This window comes from Entamoeba histolytica, genomic scaffold (assembly GCF_000208925.1).
Source record: "Entamoeba histolytica HM-1:IMSS scf_1104750519211 genomic scaffold, whole genome shotgun sequence".
In the NCBI taxonomy this organism is placed as follows: domain Eukaryota; phylum Evosea; order Mastigamoebida; family Endamoebidae; genus Entamoeba; species Entamoeba histolytica.
Genome location: NW_001914906.1, coordinates 48,495 through 71,135, shown reverse-complemented (window position 1 = coordinate 71,135; position 22,641 = coordinate 48,495). Strand labels below are relative to the sequence as shown.

The window sequence follows — 22,641 nt, the reverse complement described above, 5'->3', positions numbered from 1 at the left end:
TTAAAATAAAAAATATTAAAATCAAAACAAATGGATAATTTTATACAAAATAAAATACTAAAATAGTATAAATTAATTAAAAAAAAAATAATAAAATAAAATGTTATAAAAAACGAAATATTATACCATTATAAAAAAATAAATTCTATAAAATTTGTTTCAAAACTTAAAAATGGTAAATTTTTTTTGTTAATGAGCAAAGGGATTGAGATTAATAAAGAAATTAAATTAAAATCTGAACAATGGAAAATACCAGGAAGAGCTCCACCTAGTGTTATTGCAGAACGTGGAATGACATTAAAAGAATGTGAATCAGCACATAATTTCATTTCTGAAACAATCAAAAAATTAAGTAATCTTGATAAATTAATATTTTATGATCAATACACTGATGACTTAACACCTGAATTATTATATAAATATCAAACAACAGACGTTTGTTCTTTTAGAGTAAATAAATTTATTAAAGACAATATTAAAATAATACAATGATAATAAAACAATGATTTAGTAATAGAAATGTTATACTTTAATCTTACCAAAAGAAATCAGTTATCAATGTTTAGATTGTTCTGATGGAGATCTTCATTCATTTATTCTTTGTAGTGAATGTGCAGAAGAACATAAAAAAGCTGGACACCTTCTTTTGCAACATATGAGCAATGATACAGAAATATGTCATTGCGGTGATATATTTTTAGAAAAGTCAAAGATTAAAGTATGTCATATTCATCAACATAATTCAATTCAAGTTAATGCATCTGATGAATCAAGAACTACTGAGGAAATTAATGCTATTAAAAAAAATGTTGAAGAAATATTTAATAGAATTGAAATTATGGCTCAACTCGTTATTCCAGAAATGGTTATTCAAATGTGTGATAAAATTCTTGATGTTCTTTCTAAAAGATATGAACCAGATATTAGAGTTTTTGTTTTACATATTGTCAGATGGTTAAATCGAGTTATTAGAATAAATCCAATTAGAAAAGTTATTAAAGAAGTATTTAAAACAAAGATTAAAACAAATGGTAGGTTTTTATTAACTAATTCAATCGAAGAATATCAAAAAAATAATTGTTTGTATGTAAAAAGAAGAAGTCAAACTGAGTTAATTAATACTGAAGTAACTGCACATGAAATATTTCTAAATCTTTGTATTATGAATCAACCAACAAGTTCATATGTAGCAAGGTTATTATATTTAATTTTAGATGAAGAAAATAAAAATGATTTTCTTCCAGAATATCGTAGAGCATATGCAACAGTAGCTTTTCATGGAACATATTTACCAAAACATTTAGGTATTCTATTAGATACTATTGATGTTAAAACAATCATTCCTCATATTTTAAATTTATTAATTGTTGTTATAAATGAAAAAAAACCTTTAAAGGATAGAAATGCTATGAGTCAATTTGTTTCATGGTTGTTAGCTGATGAAGATAACATTCTTGATATTATTCAAAACGAAAATAATTTGACTACATTTATTGAACTATGTGATCAACTTACTTTCTATCCAACTCCATTAGATAAAACAACTAGTTCTGTAATGAAATTATTCCACCCCATATTTATTGCCGTTATGACACGAATTCAAATTGTTTCTTTCAAAGATTCATTTCAAAGAAACAATGAAGAAGAAAGTAATTCAGAAAATGAATTAATAAAAATGCATAGAAGAGTATCTTTACTTATTGGAAAATATTTAAAAGAACATGCAGAAAATATTGTAAATACACTAAATAAAATTGTTTTTGGAAGAGACCAAGGAAAAACTCAAATGAACAGGTCTGTAATTCCATCCCATTATTATTTATTCAGTCTTATTGGATGGATTGCAAACCAACTAATGATTCAACCTATTCCAAATGAATTAACTAATGATGTATTTCAATTCCTTGAAATTGGAACTAATGAAGACATTAAAATTTATCTTCAATTCTCTTATTTGATTTATACTATATCACATGATAAAATTTATTTCACAAGTATTCTTGAACTTAAAAATAACAAAGCTCCTCAATGTGAAGTTCAAGATTATTTTGGTGAATTGACTTATCCAATTCTTTATTCTACACTAATATTTGTTTCTCATGCTTGTCTTCTTTCATTAGGTGCAAATAGATTTGTTGATTTTTTAAGAGAAATCGCTTATGTTCAAGAAGATAACCTTACTAACCAAGAACTTTGTGTAAATGCAGTAATTCTTGACTTTATTAATGTCATTTGTACATTTAGTAGATTTGGTCAAACACCAGAAGTAAATGAGACTGGTTTTCTTAATTATTATCTTTATAATATAAAACTTTGTACTCCAGCTAATTCAGTTAATAGTCAAGTCAAAGAATATATTGGAAATGCTTTACTTATGGCAGAACAAACAAATAATACTCAAAAAATTCTTACAAAGAATGCTGTCCCAATAATGAAATCAAGTATCAAAATCACTCGTCCAACAAGTAAATCTTCAAATGATAGAATGGGTTTAAAGAAATACAAAGGTGAATGGTCCAAGAAAAGTATAGACTCAAGACTTTCTATGTCTATTATGAAAACAACTTTTGAAAAATCATTTAAGAAAACTGTTTCAACTAAAGAAGAAAGTACTTTTAGTAAACACGATATTACCCAGGATGTATTAACTAATTCTGACATAACCATTTATCAATTTAGAAAAAAATGTGACAATGAACCACTTGGAATTGATCAAAGTACAGAAGTTAAGAAAGAAGAAACTACAAAAGAAGAATATCAAAAAATGATGATAAAATTACGTATGGAACAAAAAAGTATGACTGAAATCAAAATAGATCAAACTTCATTTGAATGGCCTGAAGTAGCCATTGATCCTACTAAACGAATCAACCAACCAGATTTCTTCTTTCCATTTGTCAATGCCAGTTGTTCAATTTCATTTAAAATTAATGTTATTAATAAATTCTTATTAGAACCAATTTCACAAGGAAGAAGAGAAGCATTTTTATCATTCTTAAATCCTCGTTTTACAATTGGTAATTTTTGTGTTAATCTACAATCAAGAATCAATGACTTATTGAGCGATAAAAACTTGAATAATGGACTATTATCTAAAACTAAAATGATTAACACTACAAATTATATTTTCATTTTAAGGTTTTTATGGATTTTAATTGTTCATCGTAGAGCACGTGGTATTACAACTAATGACATCTTTTTAAATCCTCATTTTGTTAAGTTACTTTGTACATGTTATGGTTATTTCTTTGCAGACATTTTTATGCTCATTCCTGAAAACAGTGTGGAAGGTCTTTTAAGAGATATCACAGAATTATTTTCTAAAGAACCTTTCATTATTCCTGTTACAATGTCAAGAACAGAAAAAGTAATTCATCCAATTAAATATTTTATAAGAGCCGTCTTAAAGAATCCTGTTTCAGCTTTCTTCTTTATAGATGAAAAGGGTCAAAAGAAAATAGCAGAAATTAATCCATTAAATACAGGAATCACTTCACTTTTTAATGAAATTGCAAATCAAGTGTTGGTTTCTAAGAAAAAAAAGTAAAAAAAAGCTATTAATTAAACATTTCTCATTATTGTTAATCTCTTTGTTTTATTACTTTTTCTAATTCTATTACAAAAATACTTTATTTAATTGGTAATTATTATTTCTAATTTTCTCTTTGTTTGTTGTAAACATAACGCAACTAACAATTGTGCACTAAACGTTGGAATTAATATAAAGTTAACAATAATCAACAATTTAATTTAATTTTACAATACATTAAGAAATTAATTAAACACATAATAAGCTTTATCCATAATGAGTAAAAAATTTTTAAGTAATTTCTCTTCTTAAAAATGTCGTCTAATATCAAAAGTCTATCAACCCAAGTTATATTACTTTGGAAAATGAAAACATAGTCTCAACTTAACTTTTTTAACACAAAAACATTTAAATTCAACACAACGTTAGTTTCTTATTGAAAATAGTCTTATTGATGATAACATTAAACCAATAAACCTATTTATTAAACAAGAAAATAAGAAGAACAAATTAATTAAAGAGAAAGAGATATCAGTAATTTGTGAGATAAATAAATCAATAATAAAGCGGATAAAATTGAATAAAGAAGAAGGAAAGGTGAGAAAACAAAAGGAATAAAAATAGCACAAGCGTTATTCATTGAATGAAGAATGATAGATGGGAAAATACCAAGATATTCAGTGAAGATACCGAAAGTATAACCGATAACCATACCATAAGACATTTGGAATAAAACATAAGTAACAGTAAATGAAGAAGTGCCGATATTAACAAAATGAATTAGACCAAACCAAATTCCTGATATGATAAAGAGATAGTTTTTAGATGTTGGAGTATAAGTTTTAATTGTGTTAAGCATACTTCGTCTTAAAGCAATTTCTTCTGTTATAACAGAGAAAAAAAGATTGTCAAGAACAACAGGAATATCTAACTCTCCATCAGTGTAAAAATTACTAAATAAATTAGAAGTGTCAATATGACAATAATATAAAATAACTCGAAGACAGAAAATACTTAAAAACCCCATTCCTGCTTTTATAAGTGTTGAAATCCATTTTCCTTTCAATGTAAAAATTTCTTGAATAAAAGTATTAAGAGTAATAACATTTCCACTCATACTATATCTGTAATACATGAAATTAATAACAACTAATGAACAAATTACTGTTTGGAAAAAATATACTTGAAGACCAAATCCTTTCATTACTATAGCTAAAATGAGATGAATGAAAAAAAATTCTAAGCAAACAATACCACACATTACAAATAATTTACTTAATTGATAATATGGTAATGTTTGGTTATTCTTAGTATCTTTGCTAAGAGTATTTAAATTGCCAGTGTTGTCAGTAGAAGTATTATTCATCTAATATTATTTTATTCTTCTTTTGAATTTTTATTTTATTTATTTCAAAACAATATTATTTAATAAAAAGAAATTAAATTTTAATATCACCAAACTGATTCTCTAATTTCTTAGCTTCTGCTTGTTTTCTTATTGCTTTGAAAAAGTCTTCTTCAATACAATAATCTCTATCATCTCTAATAGCAAACATCCCTGCTTCAGTACATACATTTCTTAAATCTGCTCCATTAAATCCTTCTGTTAATTTCCCCATTGCTTCATAATCAACTTCTTCTTGAATATTCATCTTTTTAGAATGAATTTTTAAAATTTCAATTCTTCCTTGGTCATTTGGAAGTGAAATTTCGATTTTTCTATCAAGTCTTCCTGGTCGCATTAATGCTGGATCAAGAACATCAGGTCTATTGGTTGCCATAATAATTTTAACTTTACTTATTTCATTAAACCCATCCATTTGTGCTAATAACTCCATTAATGTTCTTTGAATTTCTCTATCACTGTGTATCCCTTCTGCAATTCGTTTCCCTGCAATAGCATCTATTTCATCCATAAATATTACACATGGTTGATGTTCTCGTGCATATGCAAACATCTCTCGAATTAATCTTGCACTCTCTCCAAGATATTTATCTACAATCCCACTTGCAACAACTTTTAAAAAGTGACATTCTAAATTACTTGCAAGTGCTCTTGCAAGTAGTGTCTTTCCTGTTCCTGGTGGTCCATATAATAATACTCCTTTAGGTGCTTTAACTCCTACTCGTTCAAATAATTCGGGATTTGTCATTGGTAATTCAATTACTTCTCGTATTTCTCTCATTTGATTTCTTAATCCTCCAATATCTTCATATTTAACTTTCCCTGGACTTTCTACTGTCATCGAATATACTGCTGGGTGAACTTCTCTTGGTAAGATTTTCATTATAGTATTAGTAGACACATCAAGTGCAACTCTTGTTCCTTGTGTTATCTTTTTCTTGTCAATACAACTTCGGCATCCAACTACATAATGTGGTCCTAATGACACTTTGACAATATACTTCTCTTCACTTAAACATTTGAGTACTTCTCCAATGGACATCCCAATCGTTTGTAATGATAATAACATCTCCTCATTCCTTCCCATATTCTCTTTACTAACTTTTAACGTCTCTTTTATTTTTTCTAACGCCTCTTCTTTTGCTTGGTATGTTTTCAATTTCTGTAAATATGCTTTTAATACACTTTTTCTTTCTCCATCTATCTCCATTTCTTTTGTTTTTTCTTTATTCCTTTTGAAGTTTTTCTTTTTTCAGTTTTTGTTTTATATCTTTTTTTCTTTTTTGTTTCGTTTGTATCTTATCTATTATCATCTGCTCTTCTCTCTTCTTTAGCATTTCTTTTCTATTTGCATATGATGCATCATCACCGTATTTTATATAACAGGTGAAAAAAAAATCCAACTGAGAAAGGAAAAATCAAATCTACGTAAATTATTTTTACTTGTTTATTGGTTAATTAGTTTTGTAATACCTCAATGGGTGCTGTTTTATCCTCACAAAAATCTTTTATTTACTATTTCTAATATTCCAGTGTAAATACCCTTCATTATTATATATTACATTAACAAAAGATGCCTTCTGACTTAATGACTATTGAAAATAAAAAGTTATATCCTTGGCACAACAATTGTTAACAAAGACTTACTTTACATCAAATAAAGAATTTCTTCAAAGTGTATTAAATAAAATCATACAACATAAAATAATCTTCTTCTTGGGGGTAAAATAAGTGATTCAATGAAGAAATAAAAAACACAATAAAACAATAAACATCAGAATTACTATGTTATGTTTGTGTTATATTCTGAGAATTTAATCAATACTTTGATAAATAGTATAACTATTGCATTTATAAGGAACAGTTGAACATACCATTCGAACTTCAATTTTATCTGTTGAGAGGGTGTCTGGGTCAACAACCACATTAGTGGTTTTATTCCCTTGAACAAATTTTACTTTCTTTCCCTTAACGTCTAAATGAGGATTAAAGCAGTTCCAAGGGATGTCAGAAACTAATTCAAATCGAACGTCATTCCAATTACGATATTCCAAATATTCCCTAAACTTAGTGTTTTGTTTCATTGGAGTAGAAACACTACAACTAAATGTAGGTTGAAACATAAATACAACCCAACATGCCAAGCAGCAAAATGAGAATGAGACAATAAAGAAATTTAAAAAAGAGGTATTTAATGTTTGACTACATCCCCATAACAACAACATTAATGAGACATAAACTCCAAGATATAACTGTAAAGCTGTTCCCATTAAGAAACTAGCTGATACACAAACAAGGAATATATTTAATAAAATAAAATTCATGGTAATTGCTTGTTTAGTGAATGTTCCATTAGGTGCAAATTGATTAGATGCCCAATAACAAATACTAGCAAATACAAGAAATATCCAAATAAACGGAAAAGTTCCTTTTATTGCTACAATTGCAGAAATAAATGTTAATATCACTGCAGTTGGTACAACAAATGAACTTGGTCCAAAGGAAAAGAGATTATCTGATTTAACTTCATTAACTACTTTCATTGTATTATCTACAGCAACAGCTAAATTAATAACTGTTTCTGTTTGGATTACTTTCTTTAACTCCATTTGTAATTCTTTTAACGATTCAACAATAAAAGGTAATAATGATAATGGGTCAATAGAAAGTCTTCCATCTTCATCTTCTTTAACAGCCTCTGGAATCACCTCTTTTAATTCTTGTGCAATAAACCCAAATCTAGTTCTATCTTCATTAACGTATTTAAATGACTTACCAGTAATTTTACAAATAGTATCTAAGGCATGTGAAATTTTTTTAATATCTTTCTTACTTCTTTTGTCTGACCGTTGTAAGAAACCATTTTCAGCAAATATTTCTCCAGCAACATAAAGCCTTTTAACATTTTGTGAAATTGAATAAATTCTTATAAAGTCATTTCCTAAACTTAACAATTGTGAGGTAAAGGGAGTAACCATAATTCCATTTGAGGATTGACCAAATTGAGTGTCTAACTGAACTTGTTGAGAATTTACTGAAAGAGGTTCTACAATATTAGATTCTATATGAGGGAACATTGTTTGATTTGTTGATTGATCAGAAGAATCAATACATTTAATATTATATCCATTTTCACTTCTTGCATAAAATGAAGACTCTGGTTGAACTAAAGGGGATTGTTGGGGGTTCTGAACGTTTTGTGAAACAAAATCCACTTTATTTATTAACGTATCAGGAAGGTCATATGGTTTTCTTTTTCTAATACCATCAGCATTAGGAACATATCTTAAGTATGGAATACATAATGAACGGGCTTGTTCTTTGTCTGGTAAATTTTTATAAGACTCTGTTATATTACTAAGGTGTCGTAAGTGAATGTCCCATATATGAGACAAGCAATTATATTTAGTTTTTAATCCTTCATTACACCCTGGATATGTACATTGGTATTCTTTAAATCTAATTCGTTTGTCAGTTCCAGCTCTTTGAACATCGCTTTCCATGCTTTATTATTTAATGTTTGAAGATGAAACAATTAAATTTTTTCTTTTTTATTTGATCCTAATATTATTAATTTTAATATAAATTTTTATAATTCTTTATTGTTTTTGTTTTATGATTTTTATTTCCTACTATCCGAGCAAACAAAACAAAATGAAAAAACACCAAAATGAACTCAAAGTGTAAAATTAAATATCTTTACTTCTTTTTAGTTTGTACTTGTTTTGTAGTCTTCTTTTGTTCAGTAGCGGCTTTAGACTTTTTTGCTGATGTAGAAGTCTTTTTCTCTGTTTTAGAAGCTGCTTTAACACTAGAAGTTTTCTCTGTTTTAGTAATCTTGTCAAGAGCTTTCTTTTCTTGCTTCTTTAAATCTTTTTCGGTTTTCTTGGTGATTTCTTTTTTAAAAACTTTGCCAAGAGTCTTCATAGATTTTCTTAATGGCTTCTTAGTGACTTTTTTAGCTTCTTTCTTAGCTTCATTTCTTGATTTAACAATAATTAAATATTGGTGTTCAAGTTTTCTAATTAATCCATCGATAGCAGATCTACAAACCATCTTAATATCTTCATTAACTACACCTTCTGCTGTAGCCTCTTCAATTCTTTCAACAATCTTCTTATAATATTTATTATAAGCTTTCTTAGCTACTTTCTTGAATTTGTCTTTAGCCTTTAAGATATCACCTTCATTTTTATGGTCAATAGTCTTAACTAATTTTTCTGAGGCAATTTCAGCAGCCATCTTAGCATATTTATGAGCAAGGGCTTGAGTTTCCTTTAAGAGAAGTTTTTGATTATTTTCAATTTCTCTTCTAATATGAGAAGTTTCTTCAATACCAACTCTATGCTCTGTTCTAGTACTTCTAACTAATCTATCTCTATCAGGAAGAGCAATCTTATCAGCCATCTTCTTCATTCTTCTAAGGATGGCTCTTTTTTGTCTTCTAATTTTATCAAGGTTCTTGTGCAATTTATCAATTTGGGTTTCAATCTTCATTCTATCAGCAATACTAACAGCAAGTTTCATATCATCATATAATATATCTAATACATTCTCAATTTTTCTTTCTCTATTTTCAAGAGCTAATAAAGTTCTTTCATTTCTACGGCTGGAGGATTTAATTCTTCTCATTCTGTTTAATAATGTCTTTCCATGAATAAATGGGTTGAATAAATCTTCTTCTGCAAATGCACAGAAGCAAATAAGAGCAATAAATAAAGCTTTCATCAGCTAATAATAAAATATATTTTTATTCAGTTCATTTTTTTATTAAGTTACTTTTTGTTTTTTTTTTTATTTTTTTTAATTTGTAGCTTTCTTTGTATAGTTTATTACTAAATTATTTTATTATTTTTTATAATTTTCTTTATTCTTAAAAATCAACTAAAAAAATAAAGAAGAATTAAGAATTATTAGTTCTTATCATTAATTTTCTAACAACTTCTAACAAAAAAAAATGGTTTATTTATAAAAATAAAAATATTTAATAGAAAAAAAGAATAAAACAATGATTGAATTAATCATTTTGACTTCACTTAACAAGCGTGAATCTTTTCGCAAACAACGACTGGGTCAACATGATTTTCAATAAGCTTGACAAGTTCATCAACACCAAATGAAAGGATTTTTTCACAAAGAGTTCCAAGGAATCCACTAGCTTTACCACAAAGGTTGTCGATATATTGTCTAACAGCTTGAGCACCATCAACAGTTAAAAGGTTTTCAACAAGTTTAACTGTATCTTTACAAAGATTGCAAAGAATAGCTCCTTCTCTTGTTGCAGCAAAGGCAATAGCAAAGATTAAAACAAAGATAATAGCTCTCATAATAATTTGATTAAACAATTGATAATTTAGTTCATTTTATTAGTTTAAATACCATCATTTCACTTTTACTATTATTTCATTATTATAAAACTATCTTTTTTAAGTCATAGAACAAAATGGATTTAACTGAAAAATCAAAAATCCCAGAAAATTCTTTTTTTACGAATCAATTAGAACATATTCCTTCCTTCCAATTATTTTTTCTATTCTTTTTCAATGTAAATTAAAATTTATTAACTACTAAATCTTTGTTAATTTAAAATCTTATTTCATAATTTTTTTGAATATAATGTTTTTTGAAAAAAAAAGTAATAAAAGTAATGTTTGATTGTAAATTTATGAGATAAACCACATACTATTAAAAACATTGTTTTAACGAGAACTCTTTTTCATAAAACGTTATTTTCTTTTATTTTATTTTTTTTTAAAATCAACATTTAGTTTTTCTTTTATTCAATATGAGTTATTGTGTTAGTTATATTAAATAAATTGCTAATCCAAAAACAATATTAAAAACACTTATTATCAATTAAGATAAAAAGAATAATTAAGAAACTAAAATAAAGTCTTCAAACTAGAAATATACTTTAAACGATTTATTTTATTTAAGTAAATTAGAAGAAACAAATAAAATATTTTCATTATGTAGACTCTCTCATACAAGTACCTAAAAAATGATTATTCATGAAAAAGAATTATTGTTTTAAACTTTTAGTTTTTTCATCGAAGTGTTATATTTAACATTATTTCAAAAAGAATTTTGTATTTAATAAATTATTCATTTATAGAAGAAGTAATGACAATTTCTGTTGAACGAAGTTCATCATTATGAGGAACAAATAGTCCAAATGTTATTAATTCTTTTATTAAAGTTTTTATCTCATCAGGTGATTTATCAGGAAAGAGTGATAGACAATTTTCTACAGAAATAATACCTTTTCTATTAACATTGTTTAATATCACTCTATAATCTGTAAATATTTGTTGTTCTTTAGGTTTACCATCTTCACAATGACGAATTATATCAAATAAAGAAAAAGAGTTAAAATCAATTTTAGTTGAAACACAACAACATTCAACTTTTGATTGATAATTTGATTGGAAAGTTTTAATTGTACCTATTGTTATTGAAATATAATCTAATAATAATTTAAATGTTTCAGAAGATGGAGATGAATTAATTGTATTTATAATATTTTTTAATTCATCATCAGCATCTTCAGGAATATTAATTTTATTGAAATGTGAAGGAAAATTAAAATTAAATAAGGGTTGTGCAATATCAGAAATATTAAGAAGTGAAGTGTATGGTGGTAATAATTTATGAAATTGAATTTGTGATAATGTTTGAATTGAGAATAATAGTCGAGTAAATATAACAGATAAAAAGTCATAAGTTTGTTCAATCCCCAATTTAACTTTTTCATCTGCTTCAGATATTCCGTCAAGAAACTGAGGTATTATTAGTGAAGGATTTGTAAATATCACTGAATGTTCTATGTGTCTAATTATAAATTGAATGAATAAATTGTATGAATGATGAAAATCTCTATATAACATAATATTATATGATATTATTGATGGATGAATCAATGGCAATTTACCAATGATAGTTTCTTTTAATTGTATATATTCAAAATGATTAATTAACTGTGTTGTACTTGTTGAAATAGTTGCTATTTTAATCATTGGATAATCATGTCCAAGCAAATATCGATCACACTCAACTGTTGTATTTCCAACTATAAACACTACTAATTTCTTTCTTAATGATTCTGCAATTCTCCAAACAGTTTCAATATATTTTTCTTGTTCAGGTAATTCAATTATAATAACAATATTGTCAGTTGATTCAAATGTGTCTTCAATGTTAATATTACGCCATAACCTTCCATAACTTAATAATGTTGTTCTAATACTTGATATGTAATCATAATTTGTTATTGTCATTCCAACAATGGAAATAATATTAACACAAAACTCTTGTATGTTGTTTAAACATCCATCTATTTGTTTAACTAATCCTTTAACTAACTCATTAAAAGGAGTCATTCTATCTTGATAATACTCATCATATAAATATTGTATAAATTTATTTCTAATAATTTGACTTTCTTCAGTTAAAAGAAAATTCGTTTTTTCTTTCATTCGTTCACTTCTTAATTTACATTCAACTGACTTCAAAATATCACATGGAATAATTCTATCGTCATCATCAAAGAAAATTTCATCATCTTCTTGTTCATTAAAAATAATACTTTCTTCAGGTTTTTTATCTGAGACTTCATCATCATCGACAAATAAAACTGAATCTTCGCTTTCTTCCTGTTTATTTTTTTTCTGTTCTTTCATTTCATTTTTTTCATCATCACTTAGTCCTTCCGTCCTTTCTTTTTGAATTAATAACTGTCCATCTCTCGACCCAAATCCTTTCTTCCGAGGTTTACCAAGTTCCTTGAAGATGTTAGTCTTATCCATTTAAAAAAAAATAAAATGACACAATTTGGAGTTTTTTGTTCTTGTTTTTTTTTCTAAAATAATAATTTAATTAAGACTTACAAATAATCTTATCATATAAGAAATTATTTTATTCTTGAAAACTCTTTGTGATTCTTAACCATTTATTATAATGTGACTATTTATCAACAACAGTTTCATCTCAATTTTTTATATTACTTGTTTCATATTATTATATTTGACTCTATTACTCATAATACCATATACTTCATCTATCAATAGAACCAAAATGAATTATTAATAAGATATTGTAAAAAAAGAAATTTTCATTTGGTAATGATTAGAAGATAATAAAAAATAATGATATTATAATGTAATAATAACTATTGAATACTTATTTTGACTACTTAATTAAAGTTAAATCTACTCTTAATAAACTAGATATTGTATTTCTATCTAGATATAAAAAAAATATAATCTACACTTTATTTAATTTAAAAGTACTATTCATTAATACAAAATGTATAATAAATAACAAATAATTGTTAGTAATAAGTATTTACTGTTTTATTTGAATAAAACATACTGACAAGATAAATTAAAAATATGTTCTATTTTTCTCAGAATATGTTAAATAAAATACAACAAAAACAATAAACCAAATAATATGACTATTCATTTCTGCTTATTACAACATTTTATTTATTATCTATCATAATATCTCACAAGAAAATTCTATATAACATGATATACCCTGAAATTATTTTATTTTTCTGAAACAAATAAACAAAGTCAGTCTTTCAAAAAAGAATAGATAAAGCTAAAAACCAAATGAATAAAAGAAATTAAAACGAACTTTTGATAATCTTTTGATTCAGCAAATTTATTTTGATACTAAAAGAGTAGATGATTATTTGATAATAACTCAATAATTTAAATTCCAACAACAAGAAATTCAACGTAAATACTTATTATTTAACTTATCAATTATTATGAACGACCTAAGTAAGACTTAATTAAAAAAAATTAAATAAACACTCGCTGGACATTTAATAATGTTATTTAAACAGAAAAACCCTTTAAGTGAAAATAAAAAATACAAAGAATAGTGATTTTCTATTTAATAATAAATGTTCTTAAATAAATTACTACGAGGATGAACGTAAATTAATTAAAACTTGTTACCACATTCACTACAGAACTTTCCTCCATTATTCTTGGCACCACAACTTGGACAGAACTTTGGAAGATCAGATGGAGCAGGTTCTGATCTGACTGGAGCATTTCTCATTTGTTCAGCCTCTTCTTGGGCAGCAACCTCAGCAATTCTACCACCAACAACAGTAGAATTATCAACCTCTCCTTTTCCTCCACCATAACCAGTATATGAAGTAAGAACATTTCCTGGTTGGAATCCTTTAAGTCCTTGTTTTTGTGCATGACAATTAACACAATAAGGCATGCCATCAGACTCACGAGCTTTAGAAATTTCAAGTGTCTTATGGCATGAAGTACATTTGAAGCAACCAATTTTATGATAATCCTTACCAGCGAAAGTTAATCTTTCGTTGAAATAAACACGCTTATGACAAGTTGGGCAGATTGGTGTTCCTGACATTGTTTTTTTCAGTTCAAACTATCTAACTTTTTTTACTTGACGCTTATGACGTAAGCAAGTTTGTTTTCTTTATTATTTAGAGTTTGTTTATCTCATAATTAAATCATCCTTGTTATTTAAGTTCTTAAATTATTTTATTCAGGAGCAAAAATAAACTTTTTTCTTGAAAAATACAACTTTATTATTCTGTTTTTGTTACTATTCTTCAACACTCAAAACTGGTAAGTTAAATGAGTCATTCAATAGTTGCTCTAACTCTTTTAAAGACAATACCTCTAACTCTAATTTACATTGGACTTTTATCAAAAAATTCACGGCTTCTATAATTTGTGGTTCAAATACCTTTGATTTCAGACGTACTAACTAACTGGATAAATTATTTGTGAGATTATTTTAATTAACATAACAAACCTTCTTCTGATCAATTAAGGAAAGTGGGATTTTTGAAGAGGATGGAATATTGTTAATAGACTGCTGAATGTAATTAAAAAATAATAACCGAATTGGTGATAGAATAGGATATTCTCTGTCTAGCCTAATGTAATTATTAAAAATATCTAGTCCGAAAGGATCAAAATCAACCATACAACATAATTTAATTTGTTGATTCGAAGAGATTAATAAATTAATGAAGTACTTGGTTGCAGAGTCAGGAAAGCCACATGCAGTAATAATAAGAATATTATTTTTATTCATAGAGAACCAACTTGTTTTTATAATTTGACTGAAGACAGTATATTTTTCTACTATCAAAATGTGGGTAGCTGTAGTTTTTATTTGAGTATTTTTCATGGTTGAAATTAAAGGAATTACTGTTTCTTTCTCTGGTGTTATTTGTGTAGTTTTCGTCTCTCTGACCATTGTTATATTGCCGCAAAAAAAAGATTTTTGAGCTGCAACGATGTGAAAATCTTCTTTAGGTAAATGAAATACCTTTTCAGACAATTTTTTTACAATTTCATCAACAACTCTTTGATGTTTAAAGAGATTTTTATCTAAATAATAGATATGTCTCTTCGTTACAGAAATGTTTAGAAGAGTTGCTTCTTGTATAACTTTTAATACCATAAAAACTTGAGCAATTTTTATTAATGAATGATCTCGAATAAACATAGATGTTCCAACAAATTTTTTGTTTGTTGTGATACAATTTAAACTTGATATAAATTCAAGGAGGAAGGTTTGTATTTTATCCAACACAAATTGGTTGATATTTCCATTAATGAAAGTCTGTTTAGGAGAGTTAATAGTATATTTATTCTTAGAAGGTTTCATATAAGAATTGTTTTTTTTTTTGAAACAACCAAATAAAAGGAGTTATCTTTTCATTCTAGGAGATACAATCTTCGTTTTAATTTTTAATTAATCAAAGTTTGATAAAAACTATTAGAAACTATTGATATAAGATTTTCACCCAAAAAAATCTAAAAAGGTATTGAATAAGAAAGTAATCTTTGAAGAGAAATAAGAAATGAAGAATAAACATAAAAGAGTGAAGAACCGATTTTATTACTATTAGTTTTTAGTCATTTTCTTAAGAGTGTAACACATCCAATCTAAACCTTCGAAAAGACCATCACCTGTATAAGCAGAACATGGGAAAATTTGGCAACGTAACTTTTGAGTTTCAGTAAGACCAAGTTTTTCGTTGAAAGTAGTTTGATCAAACTCTTTTTTATCTGTTTTATTAACATATATTAAAAATGGCATACCTTTTAATTCTGAATCAGCAAGCATATTTAATAAAGCATTTTTAGATTCATCAAAACGGTCTTCATCAGTATTATCAAAAACAAAAGCAATACACTTAACATTTGGATAATATGATTTCCAAAGACCTCTGAATTTAGCAGCTCCTGAAACATCCCAAAAAAGCCATTCAAAAGTTTTATATTTTAAGGTTGGATTTAAATAACCAATAGTTGGTTTAGTTTGGATAGTTTTGGGGTCTTGACCTTGCATCTTAAGTAACATTGATGTCTTTCCAGCACCATCAAGCCCACAAATTAAAATATTCATTTGTTTCTTTTTGAAAAGAAATGATAAGAATGACATTCAGTTATAACTTTAAGTGATATATTTTAAGATTGAAACATTTTTAGATGTGTAGCTATTTTGAGGGGTATTTCTCGTTCATAGATTTTTTATCTTTTTTTTCTTTCTCCTTTTCATATTTTTTTTGTTTTTTGTATTTATGTTATTCTTTGTTTATAAGTCAATTTTTATTTTAAATCAAAGTTATAAACTTGATTTACAACATTGGTTCATTCTGAAGAGTTTTTTTAAAGTTCAAATAACAAAAATTTATTTTATTTTTGTTTTAATAAAAATATCAAAAAATAAAAAATTTATTTTTAGAAATGAACTTAAAAAAAAAAATAAAGAATGTCTGTTGGAAATGATGGTTTGTTCAGGTTTCTTATCAAAAGAGATAATTTCTTCATCTGTCTAACCAGTTAGATTCAAAACTAAAAATTGAAGAAGAAATAAAACAAGAAATAAGTTTAAATGAAAAGATAGAAAGTGATAATAATTCAAATAAACAAGATGAAGAACAAACAACACAATCAACACCTAGTACTCCAAAACAGTCAGGGGTTTCTTTGAAAGAACTTATTGCACAACAACATCAACAACAAAAGAAAAAAGAAGTTGTAATGGCAAGTATTTTTATTCAAAGGAAAATTAGTGAAAGTGCTGAAGAACCAAAACGAACTATTAGTTGTGACTACTCACCAGAAACAAAGGAAAAACACTCTCGACTGAGAGTAGAAGAATTTTTTAGAACAATACTTCATTCTAATAATCCGTGCCATAAACTCGATATTCCTAAATACTTAATGTTACCAATTCCATCTAATGTTTTAATGGAATCAATTATTATTCCACAAGACACATCAAAAATTAGATTACTTGGGACTGCTTATGCTGCTCACTCAAATAGTTATGCAACTATTTTCACACGGGTATACTCAACACATCGAATTATTCTTGTTGCAGATCCAGTTCATACAATTAATGCTGATTATGCTTCACAACAATTTGCAAGTTTATTCTTTAAATGTTATGAAACTCAATTCTCTTCAATTATATCAGCTACAAACACAGTTGAAGCATTAGTAGAGACTATGACTGATATTGATATTGTGTTTTCAAAAAATAAACTTGTTCCTGTCAACTTTACTCTTTTGATTATTTTTAATGAAGATTGTGGTTTTGGTGAAAGTAAATCATCGGTTTTGTCATTAGTTGTTGGTGATTTTAATGTATTTAAATTAAATAAAACAACAGGAGTCAAAAAGATTTGTGAAGAAGGGAATTATAGAATTGGAGAAAATACAAAAGATGATGCAAAAGTATATTTTGATTGGTCTTATTTCAACAATGATGATGCTCTTATTATTACAACAACAAAAGAGTTCCAAGGTGTTGAAAATCCAGAAAAATTTTTAATGGAAAAATTTGAGTCAACTGGAGTTCTTGATAGTATTATTAAAGAAACTTCTACCGTCGCTGTTGCTTTTTCTTTAAATATAGATTTGTGGCATGTCCATTCTTTTATGGGAAGACCAAAGAAAGAGTGGTTGAAACCACAAATGATTAAAGCATAAATCAACACAATTAGATTACATTGATTTTGGTTTAAATAAAGTAACATATTATATTTAAAAAAAATATATATATATATATTTAAAAGAATTCTGATTAATCTAGCGGTTAATATTTAATTTAACCATTATAATAACTCTTTAAAAATAAATGTATTATCCAATTGAACTTAACTTTAAGCGTTTTTTTAATTTCATAATGAGATAATTAATCAATTTAAATAAAATCAAATACTCAAAATAATATGAGACGTTGAATATAACATTACTTATTTTACGTAGAAAGTTCGATATTATCTTAAACAATTTTTGATCCTCTTGAAAAGAATAAGAACTGTAAAAATTAATTATTTCATATGAAAAACATTGTTCTTATTATTTTGTATATACTTATTTGTTATGGAAAACTTATTCAAGTTAATTTAGAAAAAGGGAATGAAACATTAGATAGTTATATTGCTTATATTGGATATAATGAAATATCAGAACAAAGACATAACTTACCAGTTTATTGGAATAGAAGAAACCCTACAGAACTTCATTGGGACTCAACTCTTTCTACAATTCAAAATCGTACTGCAACATTAAGAATTAAAACAGTTCCAAAAAGACCACAAATTGTTGATATGAGAGAAACTATTTGGTTATTACATGATCAAGAGTTATATCTTTATAGTCTTGTTTCTGAAACACCAACAATTTATCTTAACTCTACTTATAGTGGTCAATTTGATGAATATGCACCTTTAGTATTTCAACACTTTGAAAAAGATAATATTCAAACAGATACATTAATTACTTGTCTAAATGGTAAATTAGTTGGTATTAAAGTAGAAACATTAACTCCTAAAATTACTACTGAATATGATTGTGGAGAATATATTAGTGCTGGAAGTCAAATGGTTGTTGTAAAAAAAGGTCAAAGTATTAAATTATATCAATTTGATGCTTCACAAGATGAATATTATATTTGGGGAACAATTAATTATTATAAAGATATATTAATTAATGGTATTGATACATCAGAAACATTTCAATATGACGCTGTAAGGATAAATAGATATAATATATTATATTGTATTTTATCTGATAAAAACAAAATTGTTTCATTTGATCCAAATTCTAAATATTCAAAAGAAGAAATTCTTTCAAATGTTCCATTTTATTCAGATAATGTTACTGAATATATTCAACCATTAAGTCAACAACCATTTGATAATATTGGATCTTATGGACAAATAATTGTTGTTGGAACACCAGGATATTCAATAAATAATAAAATACATTGTGGAGGAGCATATGTATTTTTTGATAATTATTTTGATTATGGATATGAACCAAGATTTGTTGAAGTAATGAAAATTTCTGGAAATTATGAATATCAATATTTTGGATATTCAGTTTGTTCATCAAAAAATTCAATTTGGTTGGGTGGATTAAATAATATTCCAATTAATTTTAATTATCCAACAATTAGTATTTCAATGAAAAATTATAATAAAGAATATTGTTCAGAGTCTAATTGTCAATGTAGATCAAATATGTCATTTATTAATGGAAAATGTAATTCAGAAGAAACAAAGAATAATAATAATAAAATAACAATAATATTAATAGTAATATTACTAGTATTAATAATATTTATTATTTTTATTCTTATTATTGTTATACTAGTTATCGTTATACCAAAAAGAAAAAAATCAACAAAATTTAGAATAAAAAATTTTAATCATGACTTTACTTCATTTGAAAATTTTCCAATATCATTTAGTGATACTCATCTTGATTTTGGCTTTTCTGATAAACCAGCTCCAGTGAGAGAAGAAATTATTCAACAAATAACTATAGCTAATAAAACAAAAAAGAAACAATATTTTGTTTTTAATCCAAATGAAATTCAATCATATAAATACAACATTAGTTTTGAACCAAAATGTATTAAATTACAACCTGGATTTGGTCAATCAGTTATTATTAAATTTGAACTTTTATGTACAACTAAAGTTAATGATATTATTGATGTTGTTTCATGTGAAGGAGATGAAATAATTATTGGTAAAGAACTTCATGCTGCTTTAACTATTGAATGTGAAAGTTGTAACAGTATTCAATTAGATTATCAAGAATTTGAAAAAGAAAGAGTTATTGGAGAAGGTTCATTTGGAATAGTTTATGTTGGAAAATATAGAGGAACTCAAGTAGCAATTAAAGAAACAAAAAACTTTTCTTGGCCTCAAGATATTATTGAAGCATTTCAAAAAGAAGTTTTGATGATGGATAAAATGAGATGTCCTTATATTATTAATTTTGTAGGAGCTGTAGATACTCTTGATCATTATTCTATAATAACAGAATATGCACAATTTGGTAGTTTAAAAGATGTTTATCAAAAGAATGAATTTAGTGATTTATTAGCATATAAAATGTTAAATGATGTTGCTAAAGGAATGACATTCCTACACTCTAGTTCAATAATTCATAGAGACTTAAAACCAGATAATATTTTAGTAATATCAATGAGTAAAGATGAAACAGTTAATGCAAAATTATCTGATTTTGGAACAACAAGAAATGTATCATCTTCTTCAGCATCAGATTCAATGACTAAAGGAATAGGAACTCCATTGTATATGGCACCTGAAATTTTATTAAATAAACCTTACTCATTCCCTATTGATGTTTATGCATTTGCAATAGTGTCTTATGAAGTTTTTTTAAGAAAAATACCATATGGAAATGGTTGTTTTGTTCATTCATGGGATGTTTCTGATTTTGTAAGTCAAGGACATAGACTTGATTTTCCAAAATCATTCTCTCCTGGAATTTGTGAATTAATTAAAAAATGTTGGGCACATGATCCAAAACAACGACCAGTATTTTCTGAAATTGATAGAATTACAAGTAAATTATTTAAAGAATCATATAAATCATATGAAGAAGAAAAAGCACTTAGAAAAACTAATTCATCAATACAAATAAAACCACAAACTCAACAATGTAATGAATCAACATCTCAATTAGGAGTTGAAATAGAAATGAATAATGAATAAAAAAAAATAGGATTATTTAATTTTTAATTGACTGTTTTACAGTAAACTTTGTTGATCTAATGGACCATGGTTTGATTGATAACTTGGAGAAGATTGATCAAAAATAAATCTATTCTTTACAACAGAATCAGTATCATCTCGTATTTGTGTTTCCATAGATATTTTAGTTGATGGTACTGGTGAGTTTTGAAATAATTGACTTTCTGGTGGTTCTGTATTTTGTCTACTAAAACGAATTGGTTGTCCACGAGAAGGGGGTGGTGCTAATTGGAATGAAGAATTTTTACGAGAGAAATTTGATGGAGAAGGTGTTTCTTTTTGAGCAGAAGATGTTGCAATAGAAATAGGGTCAAGAGGTGCTTGAGAAGATCTAAGTTTTGTATGTTTATCTTCAGTTTTATCAGTTATATGACCAGTAGTATAAGTACGATAAATGTCTTCTCCTTGTGGATTATTAATGATATTTGCTAATTGAACAATAAGTCTTGTAAAATTACTTTCTAATTCTGAATATTTTTGAATTTCTTCTGTATTTGTAGTTGTATTAATATATTTCACAAAAAGAACATTAAACTTACTATTTAATTCTACAGCCCTTTTATATAACGCTTTTACAGATTGAGTTCTAACTGACGCTCCAGTATTTTCTAAAGCATCTTGAATTAATTCACTACACTCATTGATTTCTTTAGTACTTTTTTCTAAATCATCAGCGAGAGTCTCACTATGTTCTGGTTGTGCTTGTTCTGGTAATTTATCTAATACTGGGAAATAAACTCCTTTACTTATGTATTTATCATACATTAATTGATAGTCATATAATTCATTAGGATAAAGAGGTCCCCATGTTTGAAGAATTCTCATAGCTTTTTCAGTAACTATTCCAGGTTTTTTTGACTTTTTACATTTCTACATTATTCAGTATTCTTTTTATTATAGAATATGATAATAATAATATTGTTATTGTAATTTATTTCCTACAAAAAACAACAAACCTCAAAATCTGCTGACCTTTCAAACAACGTAACAAAATCTGGATTTAATACTTGTGGTCGGAATTGTGGACAGTTTAAGACTAAATAATCTACTAAACATAAACAATAATACATCTCTTTCTTTGGTAAAAATCCATTACAATAAGCTTTCATTTTTGTAATTAATTGAACACGTAATGCTACTTGTGCAGATGGAATTGTTGCAGCAATTTTAGCTAATGTAGCATATGCTTTAATACTAGGTGATGGATGAATTTCATTTGTTGCATGGTCAACTATTTGACTTAAAGGGACAGTTTGTTTACCTTTACTCATTATTTTTTAAGATTTTTAAGTTGAGAAGATAGCTCAGGTTTGTTAAAGGGTAACAAAAAAATTAGGAACTATGAAGAATATTAGAAAATTCTTTTTCTTAATAATCTCTTATTTTTTTTAAGAATTAAAAGAGTTTCCCGTTTTTTTCCATGTATAATATTTTTAAGTTCATATTGAGTCAAAAAATTTTTTAATTAATAGCTTTTTTACCAAAAATAATTAATTCTTCATTTTGCGAAACTTCATCAAAATAAAAATAGAACTTAGAATAAAAAAGAATTATATTATTATGAATTTGTATATATAACAAAAATTATTATCAAAGAAGAGAATGTAA

The 22,641-nt window shown here is 26.2% G+C and overlaps 13 protein-coding genes across 13 annotated transcripts; 3 read left to right on the top strand and 10 right to left on the bottom strand.

Moving 5' to 3' along the window:
* Nucleotides 1-192: 192 nt before the first annotated feature.
* On the top strand, nucleotides 193-3,547 carry EHI_194590 (uncharacterized protein; the record flags this gene model as incomplete). Its single annotated transcript, XM_649638.1, has 2 exons — nucleotides 193-435; nucleotides 518-3,547. The coding sequence occupies 2 exons, from the start codon at nucleotides 193-195 to the stop codon at nucleotides 3,545-3,547; spliced, it is 3,273 nt and encodes a 1,090-aa protein (XP_654730.1).
* A 496-nt stretch (nucleotides 3,548-4,043) lies between these two features.
* Nucleotides 4,044-4,895, bottom strand: EHI_194580 (CAAX amino terminal protease family; the record flags this gene model as incomplete). Its single annotated transcript, XM_649639.2, has 1 exon — nucleotides 4,044-4,895. The coding sequence occupies one exon, from the start codon at nucleotides 4,893-4,895 to the stop codon at nucleotides 4,044-4,046; it is 852 nt and encodes a 283-aa protein (XP_654731.2).
* A 73-nt stretch (nucleotides 4,896-4,968) lies between these two features.
* EHI_194570 (26S protease regulatory subunit, putative) lies at nucleotides 4,969-6,144 on the bottom strand (the record flags this gene model as incomplete). The annotated part of the gene is made up of 1 exon (XM_649630.2): nucleotides 4,969-6,144. One exon carries the CDS (start codon nucleotides 6,142-6,144, stop codon nucleotides 4,969-4,971), a length of 1,176 nt encoding a protein of 391 aa, XP_654722.2.
* Nucleotides 6,145-6,748: 604 nt separating this feature from the next.
* Nucleotides 6,749-8,437, bottom strand: EHI_194560 (uncharacterized protein; the record flags this gene model as incomplete). Its single annotated transcript, XM_649641.1, has 1 exon — nucleotides 6,749-8,437. One exon carries the CDS (start codon nucleotides 8,435-8,437, stop codon nucleotides 6,749-6,751), a length of 1,689 nt encoding a protein of 562 aa, XP_654733.1.
* A 196-nt stretch (nucleotides 8,438-8,633) lies between these two features.
* EHI_194550 (uncharacterized protein) lies at nucleotides 8,634-9,673 on the bottom strand (the record flags this gene model as incomplete). Its single annotated transcript, XM_649593.2, has 1 exon — nucleotides 8,634-9,673. The coding sequence occupies exon 1, from the start codon at nucleotides 9,660-9,662 to the stop codon at nucleotides 8,634-8,636; it is 1,029 nt and encodes a 342-aa protein (XP_654685.1). The 5' UTR covers nucleotides 9,663-9,673.
* A 259-nt stretch (nucleotides 9,674-9,932) lies between these two features.
* EHI_194540 (pore-forming peptide ameobapore B precursor, putative) lies at nucleotides 9,933-10,261 on the bottom strand (the record flags this gene model as incomplete). The annotated part of the gene is made up of 1 exon (XM_001913597.1): nucleotides 9,933-10,261. One exon carries the CDS (start codon nucleotides 10,259-10,261, stop codon nucleotides 9,971-9,973), a length of 291 nt encoding a protein of 96 aa, XP_001913632.1. The 3' UTR covers nucleotides 9,933-9,970.
* Nucleotides 10,262-11,035: 774 nt separating this feature from the next.
* On the bottom strand, nucleotides 11,036-12,739 carry EHI_194530 (uncharacterized protein; the record flags this gene model as incomplete). Its single annotated transcript, XM_649595.1, has 1 exon — nucleotides 11,036-12,739. The coding sequence occupies one exon, from the start codon at nucleotides 12,737-12,739 to the stop codon at nucleotides 11,036-11,038; it is 1,704 nt and encodes a 567-aa protein (XP_654687.1).
* A 780-nt stretch (nucleotides 12,740-13,519) lies between these two features.
* On the bottom strand, nucleotides 13,520-14,428 carry EHI_194520 (uncharacterized protein). The gene has a single exon (XM_649596.2). The coding sequence runs from the start codon at nucleotides 14,334-14,336 to the stop codon at nucleotides 13,890-13,892; it is 447 nt and encodes a 148-aa protein (XP_654688.1). The 5' UTR covers nucleotides 14,337-14,428; the 3' UTR covers nucleotides 13,520-13,889.
* Nucleotides 14,429-14,729: 301 nt separating this feature from the next.
* Nucleotides 14,730-15,611, bottom strand: EHI_194510 (DNA topoisomerase, putative; the record flags this gene model as incomplete). Its single annotated transcript, XM_649597.1, has 1 exon — nucleotides 14,730-15,611. One exon carries the CDS (start codon nucleotides 15,609-15,611, stop codon nucleotides 14,730-14,732), a length of 882 nt encoding a protein of 293 aa, XP_654689.1.
* A 240-nt stretch (nucleotides 15,612-15,851) lies between these two features.
* On the bottom strand, nucleotides 15,852-16,391 carry EHI_194500 (ADP-ribosylation factor, putative; the record flags this gene model as incomplete). Its single annotated transcript, XM_649598.1, has 1 exon — nucleotides 15,852-16,391. One exon carries the CDS (start codon nucleotides 16,389-16,391, stop codon nucleotides 15,852-15,854), a length of 540 nt encoding a protein of 179 aa, XP_654690.1.
* Nucleotides 16,392-16,721: 330 nt separating this feature from the next.
* On the top strand, nucleotides 16,722-17,947 carry EHI_194490 (uncharacterized protein; the record flags this gene model as incomplete). The annotated part of the gene is made up of 2 exons (XM_649599.2): nucleotides 16,722-16,740; nucleotides 16,818-17,947. The coding sequence occupies 2 exons, from the start codon at nucleotides 16,722-16,724 to the stop codon at nucleotides 17,945-17,947; spliced, it is 1,149 nt and encodes a 382-aa protein (XP_654691.2).
* Nucleotides 17,948-18,300: 353 nt separating this feature from the next.
* On the top strand, nucleotides 18,301-20,994 carry EHI_194480 (tyrosine kinase, putative; the record flags this gene model as incomplete). Its single annotated transcript, XM_649600.1, has 1 exon — nucleotides 18,301-20,994. The coding sequence occupies one exon, from the start codon at nucleotides 18,301-18,303 to the stop codon at nucleotides 20,992-20,994; it is 2,694 nt and encodes an 897-aa protein (XP_654692.1).
* A 36-nt stretch (nucleotides 20,995-21,030) lies between these two features.
* EHI_194470 (uncharacterized protein) lies at nucleotides 21,031-22,304 on the bottom strand (the record flags this gene model as incomplete). Its single annotated transcript, XM_649601.1, has 2 exons — nucleotides 21,031-21,903; nucleotides 21,990-22,304. 2 exons carry the CDS (start codon nucleotides 22,302-22,304, stop codon nucleotides 21,031-21,033), a joined length of 1,188 nt encoding a protein of 395 aa, XP_654693.1.
* Between the last annotated feature and the right edge of the window lie 337 nt (nucleotides 22,305-22,641).

Coding starts and splice junctions, on each gene's coding strand:
- EHI_194520 (XM_649596.2), bottom strand. CDS start 14,336: ATGTCAGGAACACCAATCTGCCCAACTTGTCATAAGCGTGTTTATTTC.